This window comes from Tiliqua scincoides, chromosome 2, assembly GCF_035046505.1.
Source record: "Tiliqua scincoides isolate rTilSci1 chromosome 2, rTilSci1.hap2, whole genome shotgun sequence".
Classification (NCBI taxonomy): Eukaryota; Metazoa; Chordata; class Lepidosauria; order Squamata; family Scincidae; genus Tiliqua; species Tiliqua scincoides.
The window spans coordinates 207,712,380-207,735,328 of record NC_089822.1 but is presented as its reverse complement, the minus strand read 5'-3'; the positions used below and the strand labels follow the sequence as shown (position 1 = coordinate 207,735,328).

General features: G+C 44.6%; 1 protein-coding gene across 1 annotated transcript in view; it reads right to left on the bottom strand.

Annotated features, from left to right (window-relative positions):
• Positions 1–22,949, bottom strand: part of SEMA3G (semaphorin 3G) — a 102,714-nt gene that overhangs the window by 17,093 nt on the left and 62,672 nt on the right. Inside the window, exons 4-9 of the mRNA XM_066618501.1 lie at positions 22,819–22,938; positions 18,822–18,912; positions 17,169–17,285; positions 15,346–15,488; positions 1,950–2,064; positions 557–626 (exon numbers count right to left, since the gene is read on the bottom strand). Coding sequence (XP_066474598.1) covers positions 557–626; positions 1,950–2,064; positions 15,346–15,488; positions 17,169–17,285; positions 18,822–18,912; positions 22,819–22,938 — 656 coding nt within the window. The remainder of the gene's footprint in view (positions 1–556; positions 627–1,949; positions 2,065–15,345; positions 15,489–17,168; positions 17,286–18,821; positions 18,913–22,818; positions 22,939–22,949) is intronic.

Below are 22,949 nucleotides of genomic sequence, written 5' to 3'. Positions count from 1 at the left end.
GCTTGAAACTGCTCCTCTCTCCTTGAACTTGTGCCACCTCAGGAGGTAGTACAACTTCGAGGAGACCCATTGGGGCAAGAGGACCTTACCCAGGGGTAAGGGGAAAGTTTCCCCTTGCCTCTGGCTGAGCTGCCTTGGGCTCCAGTCCTGTGTTGGATACAGCGCAAGGCTCTTGGCTTGCCTGTTCCAGCACAGAGTAGGATTGCACCCACAATTTCTCAGTCATCTAGGAGGCCTCTGCCTCTTAAAGTATTCAGAATTCCAAACTGCAGCACATCTTCTCAGTCTTCCAATTTATCATCATAAATACTGAAAATCAGCAGTTATCATAACTATTTTCCAGCTCATGAAGCACAGACACTGAGAGGACTGAATATTTTCAAAAGGATTGCTCTAACTTCTTTGTAAGTCACCACTTGTTCTAACATAATTTGTAATCAGCAAATAAGATTGTCAAAGTCTGCACTAAGAAATAAAAACCACACAAGATCAAACAACAACAATAAAATCTTACCTTTATGCCAATAAAGGTCTCAATCAATCAACAAAATCTTACCTGATGGTGCTAAACAGTGCGTAGACCTCAGGGCTCTTCCCATCTTTAGTCCTCAGGAGAAAGATGTCCTCTGTTAAGGAGAAGTTTTGAGTTGTAGCATGTGATAGTCTCTCACCTTCTGCAGAATCCATTCCAGGCACTTACTCTGGCCATTGGAATACACTTCCCAAGAAACTAATATTCTGTTCCAGACTATTCATTCCTTTTCCCATGAGAAGTGGGTTAGTGGAAGCACCATTAATTACTGGGGACATGCAGGTTACTAAGAGCGCAATCCTAACCGGCAGTTATGCCAGCATAGGAGGCCTTGGAGGATTGCAAGCATGTCGTAAAGCACGTTCGCGCCTCCGTGGGTGGGAGCCGCGTCGGTGCATTCAGATGCGCCAACATGTGGAGGCAGACAGAAGCCTCCGCAGCGGCTCCTGCACCACCGCTTGCATCGGCGGCAAAGGTAGGCATGGGGGGGTGTGGGGAGAGGGCGGGAGGGGGCGTTTCTGGGTGGGGGAGGGCGGGCAATGGACGGCCCTGGGGGCAGGCGCGCAGGGTCCCAAGCCCTGTCCCCAGAGAGAACGGTCCAATCTCCTTGGACTTGCGCCACCTCCAGAGGTGGCACAGGTCCAAGGAGACCCATAGGGGTGCACAGCCCTTACCCAGGGGTAAGGGGAAAAGCTTCCCCTTGCCCGTGGCTAAGCTGCTGCACACAACAAACCTGCGCTGGATGCAGCGCAAACCTCCTGACGTGCCTGCTCCAGCACAGGTTTGGATTGCGCCCTAAGCTGATGAGTTCTGGTACCACAGACAACTATCAAGATGAGGGAGAATGTTTTGGCTTTGCTATGGTGATTACCCAGCATTCTACTAAGCAGAACTGTCTGATCTAGGAGCCCATTTTTCCACAATATTCCCAGAACCCAATCCTTGCAATCTAGTAGCATATCCTGTATATAACTGCAAACTACAATATACCAGTAAGTTCCAACCATTTCATGATCTCTCTGCTACAAGGGCTACAACAATTCCTAAAATGCAGAAGGATCTTATTATCATATTGAGTTTTGAAAAAATGTTTATTTTTTATGCTTATAACTTATGCTTCGGACTCCTAACTGTCTCTCATCCAAAGGACCAAACAGTTCCACAACTACCAACTTTTGGTACTAGAACTTCCTGCCTCCCAAGAGGCGGGGCATCCCAGCAGTAGGAATGCCAGCCCTTCCTTCCCAGAGAACAAGGCTTTAATTCACTACAAAGCCACTAAGCCTAGCAGCACAATCCTAATCACGTCTACTCAGAAGTAAGTCTGTTGTATTCAATGGGACTCACTCTCAGGAAACTGTGGATAAGATTACAACCTAAGTTCCTGTGGGGAGGATGGAATATGAGTTCCCCTTACCCAGTTCATCAAAGTATGTGTCAATGCCGTCTGGCCCTGGGACAGAACACACCAGCCGGGCCTTGTTGAAAGTGCTCCACTTGTTGACCAGCACTCGTTGTCCCCCAACATCATTCTAAAAGGAGAGGAGTAAACATTGTTCAGAAGTGAAGGCAGCTGATCCTTCTGATAAAAGGCCTCTTTACAAATAAACAAACAAGACAGTTAATATGTTAAAGCTGTGCTCTGGGAACCCTTCCAGAGAGATCAAAACAAAGAACTGGGGAACTAGACAGGGTGGACACTCAGATCCTTCTGGTTTCTGATCTTCAGAGAAGTCATTATCAGACATTCTACCATTACTCTGATTTGTCTGCTAACTAACCCCTGCACATAGGACATGATGGACACCCCTCTTTATTGCACAGGACTGGGGAGGGCACATTATGCTGACACAATCAGATCTTTTGGACCTTGCTATTGCCCCATGTGAACCAAGACCATGCCCTGAAACACAATCAGCACCTCCCTGTGCGTATAGATCGGATGTGGGGAGGGGGAAGAGATTGGAAGCATGCTAGGCTGGCTGCCTTTCAGGGAATTTGCATCTTCTCACACACACACACACACACACACACACACACACACACACACTCTTCACTCACTGGTGGTATATGGCTCTGCAAACCTCTACTGCTAAGATGAGTGAGCATTTTGACCCAATGACCACACTGGAGCATGCATAAAGTATGGGCCACAAGGCCATACTTGTTATAATTATGATAACTTTGATTCTAGTTCTGTAAAAAACCAGTACTTTGCATCTCATCCTTTTCTGAATACACAACATTCACCTTTTCTTTCTTTCTTTTTTTGCAGCACTCCTTTTTTTTGGGTAGGAGGCACTCTGGGGAGGAAATAGAAAGTTTCCTTTTTTGCTCTCTCCCTTGTTTGTTGTCCACTCTTTTAGAGCTGCACCTTTCCTTCAAAAGAAGACACACACTTGCTCTTGCTCTATCCAGGGCTGGCACAAGCCGTTGGTGGTGGAAGCCTGCACCCTTCTCCCAAATGAGCACACACCAACGCTGCTTCTGGAAGTGAGGCTGCTACATTTGGGCACAGTATGAGCATGCAACAGTAACAGCATGAGTGGCAACAGTATGAGCATGCACACATGCATGGCAAAAGGATTTGAGGACTGAACTGTTAGCTGTGGCCAGGGCTAGATTGGAAGTTCTTGTTGGCTGGAGCCTGTGCATTACTCTGCACCTCTGTAATAAAACCACTTCCCTCTCCCCATTCCATTAAGCAAAGAAAACGGGATCAATCTGCATTTCAACAATCACACGCCACCAGGTTGCAGTGATAGTGCTAATCTCGGGGATTATAAGAAATATGCCAAAGAAAGATGTTTATTTTCCTTAGACAAAGCCCTAGGAGATGCAAGCTAAACACAGCTGCTAATTGAGCCCTGAATCCCCCTGGCACAAGCTTATTGTGTGCAAATCCTTCTGAGAGATCAAGGGGGGTGGTATAACTTAACCTGTTCATTGTGTGTATTTTCTGACTGCCAAAGACACTGGAGAAGATAACAGATTGTTTTGGCTTCACTAAGCAGAGCATCTTCTTTGACTCATTTGGCAACATGTCAATTCTGGTAGTCAGATTGCATCTCCACTCCTGCCTTTCAAACACACAGAATCCCTTTTTGTGCAGGAATTGATGAATCTAATAAATAACTGTTTCAGTTCTGTGTCTTAATGTTTATTTCTCGGATTAGGAGGAGAGTGAGGAATTCACAGCCAACAGAACTTTTCTGCTTGTGTGGAAAGCTGCCATCTCCTCCTCTCTATCCCTGGCTTGATGTGTACTGCCTGGCGCTTGTTCCACAGAAACTGAGCTATTGCAGGCAGGCGTCACCACGATAATTTCCAGCTGACACATGCTTCTCACCAGCATCACTGTAGCCTGGGAGGTTTTGCACATGAATGGGAGAGGTAGGAACTGAATCCAGATCTTAGGTGCAGTCCATTAGGCTGCCTCTCAAGTTTCCCAGAGGCCAAAGGGACATGTGGATTTAATATGGAGAGGATTGAACCACTAAGTTCCAATGGGAATTCAAATCAGTCTAGTGTGCTTTTGAAATGCTAACTCTACTATCTTGTTTGCTGTCTTGCAGTCCAATCTTTTCTTTGTTGCCCAATGGAGGTGAGCCTCCTAGGACAGTGCTGACTACCATAAAGCAGTCAGCGCCTGTCACAAAAGGTGTTCTGACTGCGCATGAGTTAGCGCACTTGTTTGGAGCTCTGATGGGGAGGCCTGTGCCTTTCCACCCCCACCAGCAAGGGAGGAGGTAGGAAAATGGGGGAGGCAGGAGGGCAGAATGGAGGCAGGGAAGGGGAGGAACTGGGTGGGGACAGAAGCGTAACAGGGATGGGGAAGCCATGGAAAGGGATCTGTTGCAGGCAGCCCACAATGGATCGTGTCCCTTCCAGCAGCAGCCTCCCCACCCCATTTCTGTCCTCAGACTTATACTGACAAACTTGCTTTCCCTGCTGAAGTCTCCTGGCCCGCCCACCCCCAACACAGATGCAGCGTTCACCAGTTTGGCGTCACTGTGAAGATGGGGGGGGGGGGAGAATAAGATTTGACTCTCAGAAATCTCCAGTGTAACATCCAAAATACCTAGGCCTCTAAAATTAAATATTTAAAATTAAATATTTAAATTTTTTGACAGAAAAGATTTTGCATTTTAAAATTAGTATTTATTAAGGCATTTCCACCTAGCTAATCAATACAGTGAGAAGGAACCAACTCAAAGAATCTTTTTAATGTAACTTCTTGTTAACACGCAGGTTAGGTCTGAGTGGCTTAAATTAATATTTTTATCCATCAGTGTTGCAGCGAAGCATCAGTAACCCAGCACACATTTCAATACATGGACATGGGCACATGCTGAGAGAGTATGTTACCCAGTCCAGGCTAAATCAGGAAGAATCTGGTAAAAAGCAAAACTTTGGCTCTTTGGAGTAAATTCTTCCCTCTAGTAAAGGAGAAGCCTCTAGTAAGACTCCATGGGGCCTCATCACACACTGCAATCCCATGCAAAACAATGCCATGGTCCTGGGAGCTTCCTGGTCACAAGATAAACATGACCACAGGACCATTTGGCCCAAGAGAAGGTCCCTCTGAACCCTAACTTCCCCTCTCCAACTTCATTACCAGCTCAGGCAGAGCCCTGCGCTAATTCAGGCACAGGTCTCATGAGCAATCAAGAAGCACCTAGTCCTAAGGTCTGACACAAAAAGAAAATGACTGTCTCCACCAAGGATATTTAATAGGAATCTATCAAAAACCATCTCTGAACAATAGGATGTTCTGGAATGGGCTCATGTCATAAAAGACTCTATATAAAATAATATAAAGAGTTTGGTCATAGACCCCCTCCCCCAAAGTCAACATTCTCTTTTCCTCTAACTTTGGTGTGAACCAACCTGCTTGTATTGAGTTACACATTCACATTTTATAACCAACACACAAAACTGCATGCCAGCCCTGCTATATAGAAAGGTAACTAGCCTCTTTTCCCATCTTCTTGCTCCCTTTCTTCTCCTCCTTGAAACCAGATAAGCTGTAGCTCAGTGCCCATCGAGCCAGCTCACAAAATCCCTCCTTGCCTTCCCCACTGAAAACTGGCTCAGTTTCCTTGTCTCACTTCCCATTTCTTCCCACCTGAACCTGCTTCTCCTTCCTGGGAGCTCACAGAATCTCTGTTACCTAGCCCTTGCTGCTACTGCCATGCTCCACCTTCCAGAAAAACTGTCACAGCAGAGACAAGAGAGTTATATATTTGGCAGCAAAGTTCTTTCTATGTGATCTTCCCTCCCAATCACCGGTAGCCTATCGGTGAGGTGGCTTAGCATTCTTCCCCTTAATTTGTCGAAGCTCCTCTGTTCCCTGAACCTCTCTAAAAATCTGTGTGCTGTTTCTGTATATGCACAATGGGGGTTACATAAGAACAGCCCCACTGGATCAGGCCATAGGCCCATCTAGTCCAGCTTCCTGTATCTCACAGTGCCCCACCAAATGCTCCAGAATGTACACAAGACAACAAGAGACTTGCATCCTGGTGTCCTCCCTTGCATCTGACATAGCCCATTTCGAAAATCAGGAGGTTGCATGTACATATTCTATTCTATTTTGTTCTTCCTTGAGTTCCTCTCTCTCTTATTGTACATTTATCCTTACAATAAATAAATAAACAAAAAGCACATTTATTATCACCTATACCTTTGTCTACCAAGGACAAAGGAGATTGTTCTAATTAGGGTATGTAATGAGCCACAGACTACACACATCTGTTCCCCCACGTGTGCAGGTTATTAAGTGTGCTTTTGAGCATGCCTAGTAACACGTCAACAGCTATGAGATCTGATGACCTTTTAGCGTAGTTGTTGAGATGTTAAGCAGACAGTGTCCCTCTAACAGTGAATGCAATAGCTGTGAGATCCATGGAGACCAAAAGAGGGGAAAGAAAGAATAAGTACATTTTGCAAATTCATTATCCAAATGTACTGGAATAATCCCAACCAAATGGCATTCTAGAAGAAGGAAAGCTAGGCAGGGGGTAGACACTCACTGTTCCATATGGTGAAGATTCTCATCAACATTCCAAACGTATGATGCAGATATGATGCATATCTAGTGACAGGGGCCTCTCTCAACATGCAAGAAGCATCTCTAATATCCTCACGTCCTTTGCACATTCCTCAATATCCCTGATATTCAGACTCCCATTCATCTGCCAAGACCAATCTGTCCCTCTTTCATGCTTGCACAACTAGATCCAAGTGCTGTTCTCTTCCGTAACAAAAATAATGGGTTATCATATCAGTAACCTTATATTTCCCACAGAGAAAAAGAATTCTCTCTCACATTCAGTACAACTGAATGAGAGCAGCCCAAGGAAACAGCATCTGCCTGTTATTTTATGTTTTTAATAGCTGTAAGCCACCTCAGACATTACATTTCACAACAGAAAAACAGGATTTATTTTTTTTAAAGCTAAAAGCATATAGATCACTTTTTCACCATATGAGCCCCTCCCTGGCAATGCTGGTAGAAAGTGCCCTGCTCTTAAATGAGAGTTTGCCTTTGTGGTTATCCAGAGTGAAGCTTTCTTGGCTGCAATACCAGGTCTCTGGAGTGATTTTTATGCTGAAGTTGGGGTTTATGGGTCTTAAAGATAAGAACACAAGAAGAGCCCTGCCAGATCAGGCAAAGGCCCATCTAGTTCAGCTTCCTGTATCTCACGGTAGCCCACCAGAAGCCTCTGGGAGCACTCATTACAACAACATACCTGTATCTTGTTGACATTCCCAAGCGTCTTGCATTCAGCGATAGGCTATCCAAAACCAGGAGGGTGCATACAGTCATCATGACCTGTAACCTGTGATGGGCTTTTCTGTCATAAATCTGTCCAACCCCCTTTTAAAGGCATCTAGTCCAGGTGTATTGGCCAGATGTATTAGTATGTTTTGTACTTTAAATCAAGTGTTTTACAGCAGTAGTGGCTTCTTGAGCTCACTGTTGCATTCCTCCTTTTCAAAATTTATGTTAAAAGGCAAAGTGTACGTTTTAAGATATAAAGTATAAATTTATGTACTGTATATAAGGTACAGTACAAAGAACCAAGAAATATTCACCAGCCAGTCTTTATTGGTAATAACAGTGTATATGTTACAGTGAATGTCCAAAATCTGTTGAATGTCAACACTCATATAGGAATTCTGGCACCAATCTCAGATGGATTTTGTGAATATCTGAAAATAGATACACATTTCCCCACTTTTCAGACATACACCCATGAATGCCAACAATCATATTTAGGTGGCTGTCAATATTCACCAATAAAGATTTTAATTGTTGTCTGGAATTGTTAACATTCCAGTGAGTATCAACGTCACAATTTGGACATATCTTTATTTACGTAGCTTACAGATGAAGCAGCCTTCAGATCATTGAACTTTATAGCCCTTTGGCTCTTGTTGACTCTCTCAGGTTTCCAGCAGAGGACTTCCCTAGCCCTGCTACTTGAAATCCTTGTAAATGTAGATGCCAAAGACTGAACCGAGGACCTTCTGCTTGTTAAACATATGCCCTATTACTGAGCGAGGGCCACCTCCCCATACCTTGAGAAAGAAGTGTATCATAGAGTCCTTGTGTAAGCCATCTCCATTTATTGAACACTTTTGCTTAGCTCTTGGTCACATCTATAAAGTGAAGTTGTTAAACATCAGGTTGGCTTTATGAAAACAAGCACCTAATCACTCAGCACTGAAAGAGAATTCACAACCAGAGGCTTGTTTAAACAAGGCCTACTTAAGAACATAAGAACAGCCCCACTGGATCAGGCCATAGGCCCATCTAGTCCAGCTTCCTGTATCTCACAGCGGCCCACCAAATGCCCCAGGGAGCACACCAGATAACAAGAGACCTGCATCCTGGTGCCCTCCCTTGCATCTGGCATTCTGACATAGCCCATTTCTAAAATCAGGAGGTTGTACATGCACATCATGGCTTGTAACCTGTAATGGATTTTTCCTCCAGAAACTTGTCTAATCCCCTTCTAAAGGCGTCCAGGCCAGATGCCATCACCACATCCTGTGGCAAGGAGTTTCACAGACCAACCACATGATGAGTAAAGAAATACTTAAATCTTAATTACAAAAACTGACTTTGTCTTCAAGAGAGTAATAAATTGTTTAGCTGGAAGAGGCAATTATGAATGCAGTGAGTGCTTTGAATTCCAGGGTGGTTGCAGTGGCTTCACTAGGTTTGTGTCTCCTGGTGCAGGAGGCCAGCACGTCACCCTCATGATGGATCTCCTCTCATGCAGAGGGTGGGGCAATGCCCTGGGTCATGGGTGTAGTGATGTACCATTGCCCTGACCCCACTGGTTTTTTGTCTATACCTTTTGATAGAACACAGATATTTCAACATAGTTTGTTTCATTGCATTCTGCATTGAATTACACATTGATTGATGTAACATGATGGTATTATTCCTACAAACTGTGGCTTGAGCAATTTTGGTCACTAGTGGTGTCACACACACAAACCCGTGTGTGTGTGAGACCTGGTGTGGCCTGCATCCCCTAGCTACACCCACCACTGAGTGGTTGTAATTAGAAAGTGCACATTTGAATAATTGTGATTTCCCCCCACCCACCCACAAGGCAAAAGCAGAATACTGATAAATAACTAACAAACAGGTGGGAAGACTAACAGCCCAATCCTGAACTGCCCGGCGTGTGGGGCTGCAGCGGTGCCAAAAATGGCTTCTGCCTAATCCTGCATCTGCCAGCGGCTCCTTGGGAGAGGGAACTTTCGTCTCTTTCCCCCAGGTAAAGTGAGTAGCCCCACAATGGGGCTACTCAATTCTTCGTCCACCCAAAGGTCGCCATAGAATCAAGAGCTCCCATGTCGGGCAGCCAGCCCGACACAGAGGCTCTGGATCAGGTGGAGCTAGTCCTGACTCCCTTCCTCCCCCCGGCACACCTCACCCCCTGCCCCTCCGCCTCCCCCCCGAACGCCTCCTCCCTACCTCCCCCATGCCTCCACCTGCCTCTCCGTTGCTCACTGGTCCGTACCACCATCGAGCAGCGGCGCTCCAGTGCTCGCCTAGCACTAGCCCAGTGCTGGCCAGAGCTGGGCTACCACTGGCGGAGCACCAGTGCTAGGGCCTGCATACATGCCTTATGGCATGTTTGCGACAGCGCATGCCAGTGGTGAGCCGGTGCACAAAGTTTAGGATTTGGCCCTAAAGCCACACTTTAATATGGAGCCCTGCTGGATCAGGTCAAAGACCCATCTGTATCTCACAGCGGCCCACCAAATGCCCCAGGGAGCACACAAGGCAACAGACACAATCTGCATCCCAGTGCCTTCCCCTGCATCTGGCAATCAGAGGGAGCCTGCCTCTAAAACCAAGAGCTTGTACATACCTACTATGACTTGTAACCCATAATGAACTTTTCCTCCAGAAATTGGTCCAATCCTCTCTTAAAGGCATCCAGGCAAGACGCCATCACTATTTCCTGTGGCAAAGAATTCCACAAACTAATTACACACTGGGTAAAGAAATATTTTCTTCTGTCTGTCCTAACTCTTCCAACACTCAACTTTCGTGGATGTCCCCTGGTTCTGGTGTTATGTGAGAGGGGAAAAGAGTGTGTCTCTATCTGTCCATTCCCTGCATGATTTTGTATGTCTCAATCATGTCCCCCCTCAGGCGCCTCTTTTCTAGACTGAAGAGGCCCGAACGCTGTAACCTTTCCTCATAGGGAAGATGCCCCAGCCCAGTAATCATTTTGGTTGCTCTTTTTTGCACTTTTTCCATTTCCACTATATCCTTTTTGAGATGTGGCAACCAGAACTGGACGCAATACTCCAGGTGTGGCCTTACTATCAATTTGTACAGCGGCATTACAATATTAGCTGTCTAATTCTCAATGACTTTCCTAATAATCCGAAGCATGGAAATAGCCCTCTTCACTGCTGCTGCACATTGGGTTGACACTTTCATCAAGCTGTCCACAAGGACCCCAAGATCTCTCTCCTGATTTGTCTCAGACAGCTCAGAACCCATTAACCTATATGTAAAGTTTTTGCCCCAATGTGCATGACTTCACACTTACTTACAGTGAAATGCATCTGCCATTTTGCTGCCCAGTCTCCCAGTTTGGAGAGATTCTTCTGGAGCTCTTCACAGTCTTTTCTGGTCTTCACCACTCAGAAAAGTTTGGTGTCATCTGCAAACTTGGCCACCTCGCTGCTTAGCCCCACCTCCAGGTCATTCATGAACAAGTTGAAAAGTACAGGTCCCAGGACAGATCCTTGGGGCACTCCACTTTCCACCTCTCTCCATTGTGAAAATTGCCCACTGGCACCCACGCTTTGCTTCCTAGACCTCAACCAGTTCCTAATCCAGGAGAGGACCTGCCCTCTAATTCCCTGACTGTGGAGTTTTCTCAGCAGCCTTTGGTGAGGGACTGTGTCAAACGCCTTCTAAAAGTCCAGATATATACTGTAATGTCCACGGGTTCTCCCGCATCCACATGCCTGTTGACCTTTTCAAAGAATTCTATAAGGTTCGTGAGGCAAGACTTACCCTTACAGAAGCCATGCTGATTCTCCCTCAGCAAGGCCTGTTCATCTATGTGTTTTGAGATCCTATCTTTGATAAGGCATTCCACCATCTTACCCGGTATAGATGTTAGGCTGACCGGCCTAAAGTTTCCCGGGTCCCCTCTCTTTCCCTTTTTAAAGATTGGTATGACATTTGCTATCCTCCAATCCTCTGGCACCGTGGCCGTTTTGAGGGACAAGTTGCATACCTTAGTCAAGAGGTCTGCAACTTCATTCTTCAGTTCCTTAATAACTCTTGGGTGGATGTCATCAGGGCCAGGTGACTTATTGATCTTTAATTTGTCAATTAGGTCTAAAACATCTTCTCTCTTAACCTCTATCTGACTTAATTCCTTGGTGGGGGGGGGGCCTTTCAGGCAGCAGTATCTGCCTTAGGTCTTCTGCCGTGAAGACAGATGCAAAGAACTCATTTAATTTTTCTGCCTTCCTAACATCTGATCAAAGAGAGAGAGAGATTATTTGAGTGTCATCAAAATGCCAATAATGCTTCAGCCCAGGTCTCTGGACAGCATCATGCAATAGTTTCACATAGATATTAAAAAGCATTGCAGTCAAGACATACACTTTAGGCATCCCAGTAGCTCTGTCCATGGGAGTAGCATGTCCCCCTGCACCACTTTTTAGGATTTGTCCTCCAGGAATGATCAGAGACCCAAAGCAGAATGACTCAACCCCATCCCACCTTGGCAGACCCAAACCCATACCACCATGGTGGACCCCACCCCATCAGAATTATATGGTCAATGGTATTAAATGCTGCAAAGAGATCCAGAAGAATAAGAATTGTATTTCTTCAAATACAACTCTCTAAGAAGACCAAAGCAGTTTCTATCTATCTGTTTTCCTGAATTTAGTGATAATTTCTCTCATCTAGAAAGAACTGAACATCGACATTCTCCAATAGCTTTGCCCAGAGTGTAGTTAGTCTGTGGAACTCCTTGCAACAGGAAGTGGTGATGGCATCTTGCCTATATGCCTTTAAGAGGGGATTGGACAAATTTCCAGAAGTCCATCACAGGTTACAAGCCATGATGGGGATGTGAAACCTCCTGATTTTAGAAGCAGGCTACCTCTGACTGCCAGATGCAAGGGAGGGCACCAGGACGCAGGTTGTGTCTTGCTGTCTTGTGTGCTCCCTGAAGCATTTGGTGGGTCACTGTGAGATACAAGAAGCTGGATTAGAAGGGCCTTTGGCCTGATCCAGCGGCGATCTTCTTATGTTCTTAGCTTATTATTTAAACAGCATCACTGCGAACATGGCCACAATGTGAGGCAAGTTTGTCAAGGTATCAGAATTGGCTCCTTCATTATTTCTGCAGTTAGTCCACTTCCATGCAACTGAAGTTTTCCGTTCAATTAAGGTACACAGCTCATGTACTGGAATATAACTCACAAACAGCTGTGGAGAGAGAAAGAGATCTGGGAAGAAAGGGAATTTGAAATTGGAAATGGCATGTATGGAAAACTGCAGAGATTCCATTCGGATGAAAGACAGATTAATTTAAAGCTGACATTTAAATGCTTGAGGGGATTGCCCCCTCTTTTGCCAACCACAATAAAAAAAGTCACCAAAAAGAAAAATGCTCCATTCCTTCCGCTAGAAAATAAACACTTACACACCTGAGAGATTTATATAGCCCTTACAGGCCAGGCACTACTGGTGATGAGGTCTTGACTGAAGTGCCTAAAACATGCAATGTGTGCCAAACAGATTTCCTATGCTGTACTTACTGTGCATCAGGAACCAAAGGCAATGGGGAAGCAGATCCAATTTCAAAGCTCAATTCAAGGCAAACTAGAGTGCAGTCAAAATGAGGGCATTTTCTTCCAGCATGAAATGACAGTCACAATTTTTTGTAATCTTTGGAGGTAGAACTTTTAGTCATATGTAGTTGGCTGTGTTTGCATATACACAGGGGAGCACTGTTCATACCACTCTGAAGTCACAATCAGTTGCAGCTTCCCTATGTATTTGGGGGGGGGAGGGAGATCTAACAGTGGCATTACATCACCAATGTTTCCTGTAATTTTTACAGGAAGTGTGTGGAGCTGTACAGTGGCTGTGCAGGGGCAGCTGTGGAGCATTTGGTGAAGACGCCATCACCAAGCTCTGGAGCACGCTGACAGAAGCAGCAAAAGGCTCTGATTTCAGCAACACAGCTTAGAGGGAATGGTGTATATCACTAAATCTGATTGGCTGTGTGATGCCATCACTGGTATCAGGAAAAAGAGCTATTTAAAAAAAAAAACAATAAAATGGGGCTGCAGAGCTGATCAGGACTGTAAATAGCAGTGAACCACTGCAAAAAAAGCAAGCTTGGGCAAATCTTGCAAGAAAAAAAGTACCAAGGAGAAAACCCATTGCTATTGTACCAAAAGTGTTCACCAAAGAAGATTCAAAGCAGCCCTAACCTAAACCCATCCTAGACCACTGCAGCACATCTCTTGGGCTTTGGATCAGCTGCCTGTGTCCAGCACAATCAGTTGCTATTCCTAGGAAGCATGTTAGTTTTGAAATCCAAGAACCAATGCTAAGAGTTAGGTTTTGGACACTAGCCACAATCCAAGAACTGGTGCAGATGCAACTAGGATTCCAAAGGAAACAACAGAGTAAGGCCAAAATGAAATGGAACCTGATGTTGCGGCAAAAGCTTTCCTGGTGGCACCAGCATGCTCATGTTGCTTTCTTTCAAATTCATAATATGAAGTCTGTCCCTGTGTGGACCACCCAGCATGAAAACTTGAATCGTTGCATTCTCTGACTTGCAGTACACATCCCTGGTGAGAGATCATGTGAATGTATGTATATGCATCCAGTAGAACCAAAAGGCATATACAGGTGGGGCCTCAATATTCGCGAAGGATTCGTTCTCGGACCCCCCCCCCCCCATGGATACCAAAAACTATGGATACCAAAAGATGTGCTCCAGTCACCTCTGGAGGACTTTCTGTAGCTTGCAGAGGGCACACATGCCTGCCACGGCCTTTGCAGGCTTCAGAATGACCGAAAACGCCAAAAAAACTACTTCCAGTTTACCTTTGGGAACCGGAAGTAGCCTTTTCATCCATTCTGAAGCCCGCAGCAGCCACAGGCAGACACATGCACTCTCTGTGGGCTTCAGAAAGCTCTCCAGAGGCAACCGGAACTGAGCTCCAGAAAGTTCAGGCAGGGTCAAGTCCAGCTCAATGCGGGTCCAGGGGACCCTCATCGAGCCAAATCAGTGGATATAAAATCTGCAGATAAACAGGCTTCACCTATAGGTTGAATACCTATAGGTATTCTCGGCATCACCTGGCAGGACAAAGTTCCAAACAACACAGTCCTGGAACGTGCTGGAATCCCTAGCATGTATGCACTACTGAAACAGAAACACCTGCGTTGGCTCGGTCATGTCATGAGAATGGATGATGGCCGGATCCCAAAGGATCTCCTCTATGGAGAACTTGTGCAAGGAAAGCGCCCTACAGGTAGACCACAGCTGCGATACAAGGACATCTGCAAGAGGGATCTGAAGGCCTTAGGAGTGGACCTCAACAAGTGGGAAACCCTGGCCTCTGAGCGGCCCGCTTGGAGGCAGGCTGTGCAACATGGCCTTTCCCAGTTTGAAGAGACACTTGGCCAACAGTCTGAGGCTAAGAGGCAAAGAAGGAAGGCCCATAGCCAGGGAGACAGACCAGGGACAGACTGCACTTGCTCCCAGCGTGGAAGGGATTGTCACTCCCGATTCGGCCTTTTCAGCCACACTAGACGCTGTTCCAGAACCACCTTTCAGAGCACGATACCATAGTCTTTCGAGACTGAAGGTTGCCAACTACTACCTATAGGTTGAGGACACACATTCACCAATGGGTCAGCATATTCTTTAATCTGGCTTCTGCCCCACAATTCCCTGCATGTCTCTTTAATGGAGACACCAACTCATAAAGCATAATGAGCTATTATGCAAGGACCACAACAAACCAAGCTGCCAGCTGAGTCCTCCCCAAGAGCTGTAGATCTGTTTAACTCAAATGTTCATATTGGCATGTTCACCCTGCATGTTCTCATATCTGCACACCTTCCAAAAACACTTTCACCAACACTAGGGAATTCTCTCACTCACAAACTAAATCTCAAAAGAAATTTCTAAGGCAATCTAGCTGAGTTTCCATACTTTTGATTCCCACTGTTCCCCATATTCTGCATACAAATAGACTGGTAAGCTCACCACACAGATCCTCCCAACACGGCTAAAGATGGCACGTCCTTTGCTGTCCGCTTCTGCAGCTTTCTCAGTGAAGAAGAAGTAGACCTTGTCATTGTCCCGATCATCATTGTCTGGGATTGGATAAGCGGCAACAAATTTGGGGGCTATGAGAAAGATTGCAGGACATGTTAGAAGGCAATGACCAGAAGCAGCTTACAGTCTGGCACAATTTTAAAAAATACAAATCTGCCAATTTCCTCTTGTCACAGTTGGTGGCACTACCTCCAATGGAGACACTGGAAAAAATGGATTTGACACACTTAGAGCACAATCCTCTCTTGCACTGGAACAGGCAAGCTAGGAGGCTTGCGTTGTATCCAGCACAAGATAGGGCACCAGAGTGTCTCAGCTGAAGGTAAGGGGAAACTCTTCCCCTTACCCGCAGGTAAGCCACTGCAGCCTTTATGGGTCTCCTCGAACTTCTGCCACCTCCTGAGATCCGATAACAACTGGATCCCAGCCCTGCCTCCCATTCCCTGCCCCCAGGATCTCACTCCACCCACCCCGGAACGCTTCCCTCCTGTTTCCTCCCTACCCTCCACAGAGCCCTGCATCAGCCGAGCTCAGCCGACACAAGGCTCACTCCCTCCGCTTGCACAGAGACTGGATTCAGCCTCCGAGGGCCAGCACACCTCTGTGCGCCAGCTCAGCCGACTCACAAGGAAGTGCAAACATGCCTTATGGCACGTTTGTGACCCTCTTGGGCTGGCGCAAGGGACTTGCACCAGCCCAAGCACGAGATAGGATTGTGCCCTTAATAACGGAGATGTGATATTATATTCTAAGAAGCATTGTCATCAAAACCCCCTCACCTCATCTTTATAATTACACATTTATCCTTATGACCCTGACCTCTATCCTACCTCTCACTCTATTCTTAACTACATTGCCAAACACTTCCTTTTTCATTCACCATTGTGTGGAATATATGTGTGTTATTCATTCACCTTTCCTCTATCTCATTCCCATCAAGCTCATGATTCAGTGACCAAGAAATGCGAAAGGCATGTGTTACTTCCTTGCCTGTCTAAAATTAGAGGGAAAATCCTCCCACCCCGATTGTAGATTAGCAAGTGCAAAACATGCCTATGTTACCTATTACTACAATATGGCTACGTTAATTTCATCAATTAAATATCATATATCTTATATCTCATATATATCTTAATCTGTCACATAACTTTATCAGAAAATACACACATGGGGATGAAGCCAGAACGCAGAGGTAGCGCCCATGCATTGCTTGGAAAAGGTCCCAGGTTCAATCCCTTACGTCACAGAGTAGGGCTTCCCCCCACCCACAAAAAAAACACCCATATCTAAAACCCTGGAAAGTCGTTGCCAGCCAGCGTAGACAATACTGCGATAGATGGAACAATGGTTTTACTTAATATAAGAGAGTTTTATTTGTTTATTTGTAGGAGGATGGCATATTTGAGCTGCTGTTCACTATGAGTCTGCCACCACTTCCCTCCACTGACAGGTGCATTGATCTGCTTCCTTAGTTTGCTTGTGCAGGAGTCCTTTTCCTTGTTGTGAGACTTCTTGTTTTATTTAAAGGGACCACATGAGAAAACACAGCTCCTTTAAATAAAACAGGAAGTTCCACAACAAGTAAAAGCAGCAGGAGTCCCACACGAAGAAGGAGCAAGGTAAGGAAGGACATGGTGTTCTTCCTCCTGTATGGGAGCAGAGGCAAGTGCTCATACCATGGCGGAGGGTCAGGGGTGGCATTGGGTAGCAGACCAATTGGCCACCACTGCATACTAGTAACATACTACTACCATTAAGCAGACGCTGGTCCATCTCAGTGCGTAAAGAAGAGCGGTGTCCCATGGTTCGAAAAATTACAGAGTCCCTGCCCAAGAAATCTGCTGTCAGTCCAGTATACAAGTCTCCACCTAGGAAAGAAGCACCACAAAAAAGCAATAAAATCTTGTACATTTCTATACTTGTAAAAGCCACAGTAAAGATACCATTATAAAGCATGTTAGTCTGCAGGACCAGCTTCTCAAGTAGTAAAGAACAAAAAAGGTGCTGTGCTTTCAGTTTCAAATTGCACATTCACATATTCACATCGCTTTCTATTTTCCTGTTGCACATATTCTAGTACAAAGTTTTCTGCAGAAATGCCATAAAAAAGAGCATCTGCTGCTGTTCTCTTACTTTCAGGTGAGTACAAATGATGAAAATGTATCATCCCTAACAAAACTTATCAACTAGGAATCAAACTAAGAGGACGGATGAGGCAAAACTGAAGTGTCTCCTAAATGACTGCTCACCAGATGTGCTAGAGGGAATTTCTAAATTTTTACTTTTGGTGATTTCTAAGCCTTCTTAATGTAATTTGTCAAAAATGTTAATATTTTATGTTGAACTGTAAATGTTTTATTAGTAATTTAGTATCTTAACTCTGTTTTTGATAAACGGGATTAGGACTAATTATGTTTGCTTTTAGGATTTCTCTATCTTTGCCTAATAAAGGTTTTTTCATTCATTCATTCAACTAAGAGGAAAAACCTCAGCTGTGCAAAGCAGAAATGGATTTTAAGCGAACCTGAATTGGTACAATAAGTTCATCTGATGAAAGATGAATTCTTAGAATTAGGTTCACATTAGTCTGAGATTGTCAGTGTGATGTATTTCTAAGTAGAAGGTTTTATAGAAGCACAATTTTAAAAACTTAAACCTTACCAGAACAATGGGGTTAGGATACTGGGTTTAGAGAAAATGTAAAGATGACAGATGGCAACCCAAAATAAATATACCACAATTGAAATAAATAAGCAAGATAGGCCCCCAAAATAATTAAAACAGACATCTAAGAACCCTTATTAAAAAAAAATTCCCAGACAACATATTTATGGTAAATACTGGATGAAAAAAATATTATAGGACTAAAGAGATTGCAGTGCCACTTTTGCCTGCTGGAAAGCACTCACCACAGTTCCAGCATGGGTATTCTTTTCACTTTTTCAGGATATAAGGCATGTCAATTTGTTTAACTCATAATGGCATCCTAGAGATGCTGCATTGTCCCTGGAGCCAACAATAGTTCTACTTTTTCACTCAGTCTTGATTTTCCACTGCCTTAGCACTATGATCACTTTTATCCAGTGGTTTACACTTCGGAGGCATAATTATGGGTAAAGCTGAAGTACTGTAAACACTCTAACACAACTTGGTAGCAAATGCAGGGAAGAGGTTGACACAGCTTCCCCATATTGTGTGTTGCCTCTTGGAAGCAATGAAAATGTGAAATGCTTTAGGGTAATATATGTATTCTCTGTGAAACAGCCCCACGATAAGTACACTGGTACATTGAGAGACTGCCCACCGAAATACAAAACTGCTAAAGTTAAACGCACAATTCCTGCAGGTCTGCTATACACTGTCTTTAGGGTGCAGGGACTGTGTTAAACTGGTTTGACACTTACCAACAAAAGTGCTTGCAAATGCTCTGTTGGGTTCATGAGGACATCTGCCCCGGCCACTTTCTATACTTGTAGGATCCAAGCTGAACACATGCTGGAGAGAGAATGTTACAAGGGATAAATACAGCAACAAAACTGATCTAAACAAACCAAGGCTGAACAGATGGACTAGGATATACTGGGTGGATGCTTATGTGGAAACAATGAAGGGCACCTAGACAGATGCATCAGAGAATGTGAGTGAGGATGCCACATCTGCATACATTTAGCTTACATTTAGTAGAATGAAGTAACTACAGCTTCCTTTCTAACAATAAGAAACATGAATAACTTACATAGGTATTGTTAAGTGAAAGTCAGTGTCAAGACATTTTTTAAATTTGTAGTCTCAGTAATTATGAGTTTTGTATTTTTTTATTATTTCAGAAACCATTTTGACTCTGGTGTGCTACTGCAATAAAGAAAGCACCTTAATTCAGTTTTGGTGACAAAGAAAATTAATTAAAAGCCATTTCTGCCCAACACTGCATATACACAACAGGGACCAAATGTATACACCTGTGGGCTGGGCAAAAAATGGGTTAAGCAGTGATCTGAATATCATTAATCTATGCTATTTTCTTCCTATAAGTTCAATCAGGCACAATTTCAAAGCCATGAAGATAACACTCGAGAATAGTGCTTAATAAAGACACTCAAGATAGAGCCTAACAAATAACATTTTGCCTGCGTAAGGTTTTCTTTTCAGGTCAGGCTTGCTTGCAGTAGAGTTCCGTTTAGCTGCCATTTCTCCCGTTGGTCAGTCAATCTTCTCACAACAAATTCTACACTTATACAGCTTTTCGGGAGGCACTGGACAAAAGCCCTGCAAGAACCCCCCGAAGGCATGCTTCTCCTATACTTTTGAAAGCATGGACACATACAGCAAGCCTTCCTCACGTGGACCGCTGTGTCCTGCAAGCCAGCCGAGGATTGGATTAGGCTGCGAGCCAGGGCTTCAGTGCTTAGAATTCCAAGTTTCCCTACAGCCCTGTATTGTAGAAATCTAGCATCTGACTCTCATTAAAGGGGCATGCATGAGAATATGGACCTAATGATGTTGGGAATCCCTATTATTCACCTCCTGCTTCATAATCCCAAGACAGCATGCGCAGCTCTTGACATCTGCTTGTCTGCCTGCCAGTTATCCACTCGGTCAGACAAAGCAACCTCTTCAAACTGCCTAATTATGAGTCTACTTCAGGCCCACTTGACTGTCCGCCTACACCCAGGCCTAATACTATTCCCAGTGCAGCTTGCATGCCAAGATAAGGCCAAGGAGAGACTTTGTTAAAATTTCTGAGCAACATAAACAGGGCCCCAATTGTGTTTTGCTGTGAGTCTCATTGCCAGGGTTAAATCATTGTGAACATGTACCAGGGTGGGGTGCGGGTGGCAGATAGGATTATGGTGCAAGAGGTCAGGGGGACAATCTGTGATCATCCCTTTCACTCACTCATGATAAACAGCTGTGCTGAAAGGCCCCTTTCTCTCACACACTCAATAAAACCTTCTGAGCCCTGAATCCTCCAGAGTGAAAGGGGTTACAGGGTGATGTTGGATGACCTTCCGGCTAAGGCCAGCTTGATTTATGAGTAACAACTTGGAGAGAAAGCAAAAGGTTGAGAGGGAAAAAAGAAATGCCACCCACGTACATGTATATTATCCCCCAGCAGGGAGCGAACATTGTCTAAATCCCTGAAGATTGTCGGACTTTAGGGATTCATCCAGAAATGAATCACACAGGGGTTGAGCTAGAAAATGAGATCTATGTCAAGCAAATAGAGCTCTTGAGACTTCTATGCCCAGCTGCAGTTTGGCTATGGGAAAGCCTCCACAGTTTGGCTTTCACATAGCCAGACTGTGGAGGGTCCTTGCTTTGGAACCTCCACCAAAGAAGGGATCCACAGCAAGGGTTGCCAACATTTACTGAAGCTATCCCTGAAGCTTTTCTCCTCAACATAATGCAATGCTGGAAATGACTGCAGATTCTGTTAAGATCTACAGGGTTGCTTTCAGGAGTTACCTGGAGATTGATGCCAATTCATGGAGGCTCCAGTTCAATCCTAGAAGGTTGGTTATGCTATCTGGATCCCAATTGGTATATTCCTCAATATACTCATAAGTGACAGATGTTCCCTTGCTATAAAGCTGGTTGTCTGTACTACTGACTCTTATGTAAAGCAGTCAAGCTATGTCTAAGAGAAGCAAAGTAGTTGCTATCCACTCCACCCACCCCTGGACCACAGGTGGGTTAACATTAATCTATACATTGGATAGTATATACAGGATAGGCTGCTCCTCTTCTGAGTCATTGAGGTTTCAATTTCATCTGCCTGTTGCCTTCTTCTTGACTCTATCCCCATTTTAAGCTTTCACTTTTTGTATTGACCTCTTTTCATTCAGTCTTCCTTTCAACAAGACCTGGAACTGACAGAATATGATTGGAAAGAGGGTAGAGAGATTTCTTTTAAAAGAAAGGAAAAGTACTATGAGCTGGGGATAGACATGCAGAGGAATATCAACCAACCAGGCAACTTAAAAGATCCAACATCCATTCCTTTTCTGTATGCTAATAAGGTTGGACAATTTTCATAAGAGAAGGCATGTAAAACTGAAGCAGCAAGACAACATGGTGTAGTGGATTTCAGAGACTATTCATTATTGTGCAATGAAGTTTCATACATACATAACCACTTCCTTCATATGATACACTGTCAAAAGTTGAACAGTTCAGATTTTCCACAAGAGATGGGCTCAAGAACAATCCAGCTTTGCATTTTCTGACATTCTTGTTGCACATTAGCCGCAAAATGTTCCTGGATGCATGAAGGGAGGGAACAGAATGCTCAAGCCAGAAAGGCCTATCCCCCACCAATGACACCATGAAGCCCCACCCCTTTCCTCTCCAAGATCAGTGTCTGTTTGGAATGCTCCAGGGTGACAATCACAGGGAGGATCTTTTCTCATTTGTGGAGACAGGGCTTCACATACACATCACCAAAGGGGGCAGGGCTTACTGGTATACTCATCCTGCCCCTGCTCACCCACCTCCCATGCATACAGGAACACTTTAGGAAAGCCAGAATCATACACTTACAATGCCATATTAGACAGAGGAGCTGATTTAGGTGCCCATATCTCCCTTCTCTCTTAAACAGAAAAAGAAGTCATAATGTGGCAGCCATGTCCAATGGTTATTACCGAGAAAGATAATACTGCTGTTAATGCTATTATCAAGGATTCTCTGACAGGATTTAACAAAATTTAACATTTAACAATTTTTCACTGTGGAACTCAGCAAGGGGCGTTGCTAGGAGTTAAGCAAGGTGCACTAGGAAGGTGCTGAAGAACATCCAAGTCAGACATGAATGACAGGAACTAGGTGTTAACTTACAGGTACAAAAGGCAAAAATAGGCATAGTTGCACCCTATATAATTACATGGCAAAAAATATACCAGTCAGGGCAGGATAATACAACCATATCTCAAATAGCAAAATCATGAGACACATGATTCTATAGTCAAAGAGAAAGAGAAACAGATCAGATGTCCAAATATATAGCAAGACAGACCACATGCTGCCATAGCCACATAATTATGGGCACATGTAAGTTTTCAAATTATTAATGTCATGTCTTGTTTGACCCCTTAGATTGGTAGATCCCATGGAGACAGCAATTTTCAAACAGTGTGCTGTGGCATACTGGTGTGCTGCAGGAGTTGGGGGGAGAGTCATTTAATAGTAGGGCCACTGGGGGGATGTGAGCCTCCCACTGGCTGAGCAGTGTGTCAATTGTCAAAGGTGATGTACCATGATAATTTTAGCACCTTGTCAGTGTTCAGAGAGTTGAAAAAGGTTGAAAATCACTGCACTGAGAACTAAAAGTAGGTTCACAAAAGCTACTGTTAATAGCCTGGCTGATCCCATCCCAAAGTGCTTCTGTGCGCCCTTCCTTACCTCTCCTCGGTGTCCCACATAGACGAAAGCACAGATGGGATGGAAAGCTCCAGTTCCACAAGCCAACAAGTGGGTCCGGTTTAAAGGATAAAGCACTCGGATGTAGTTGGCACATTCCGTCTGGAAAAGAC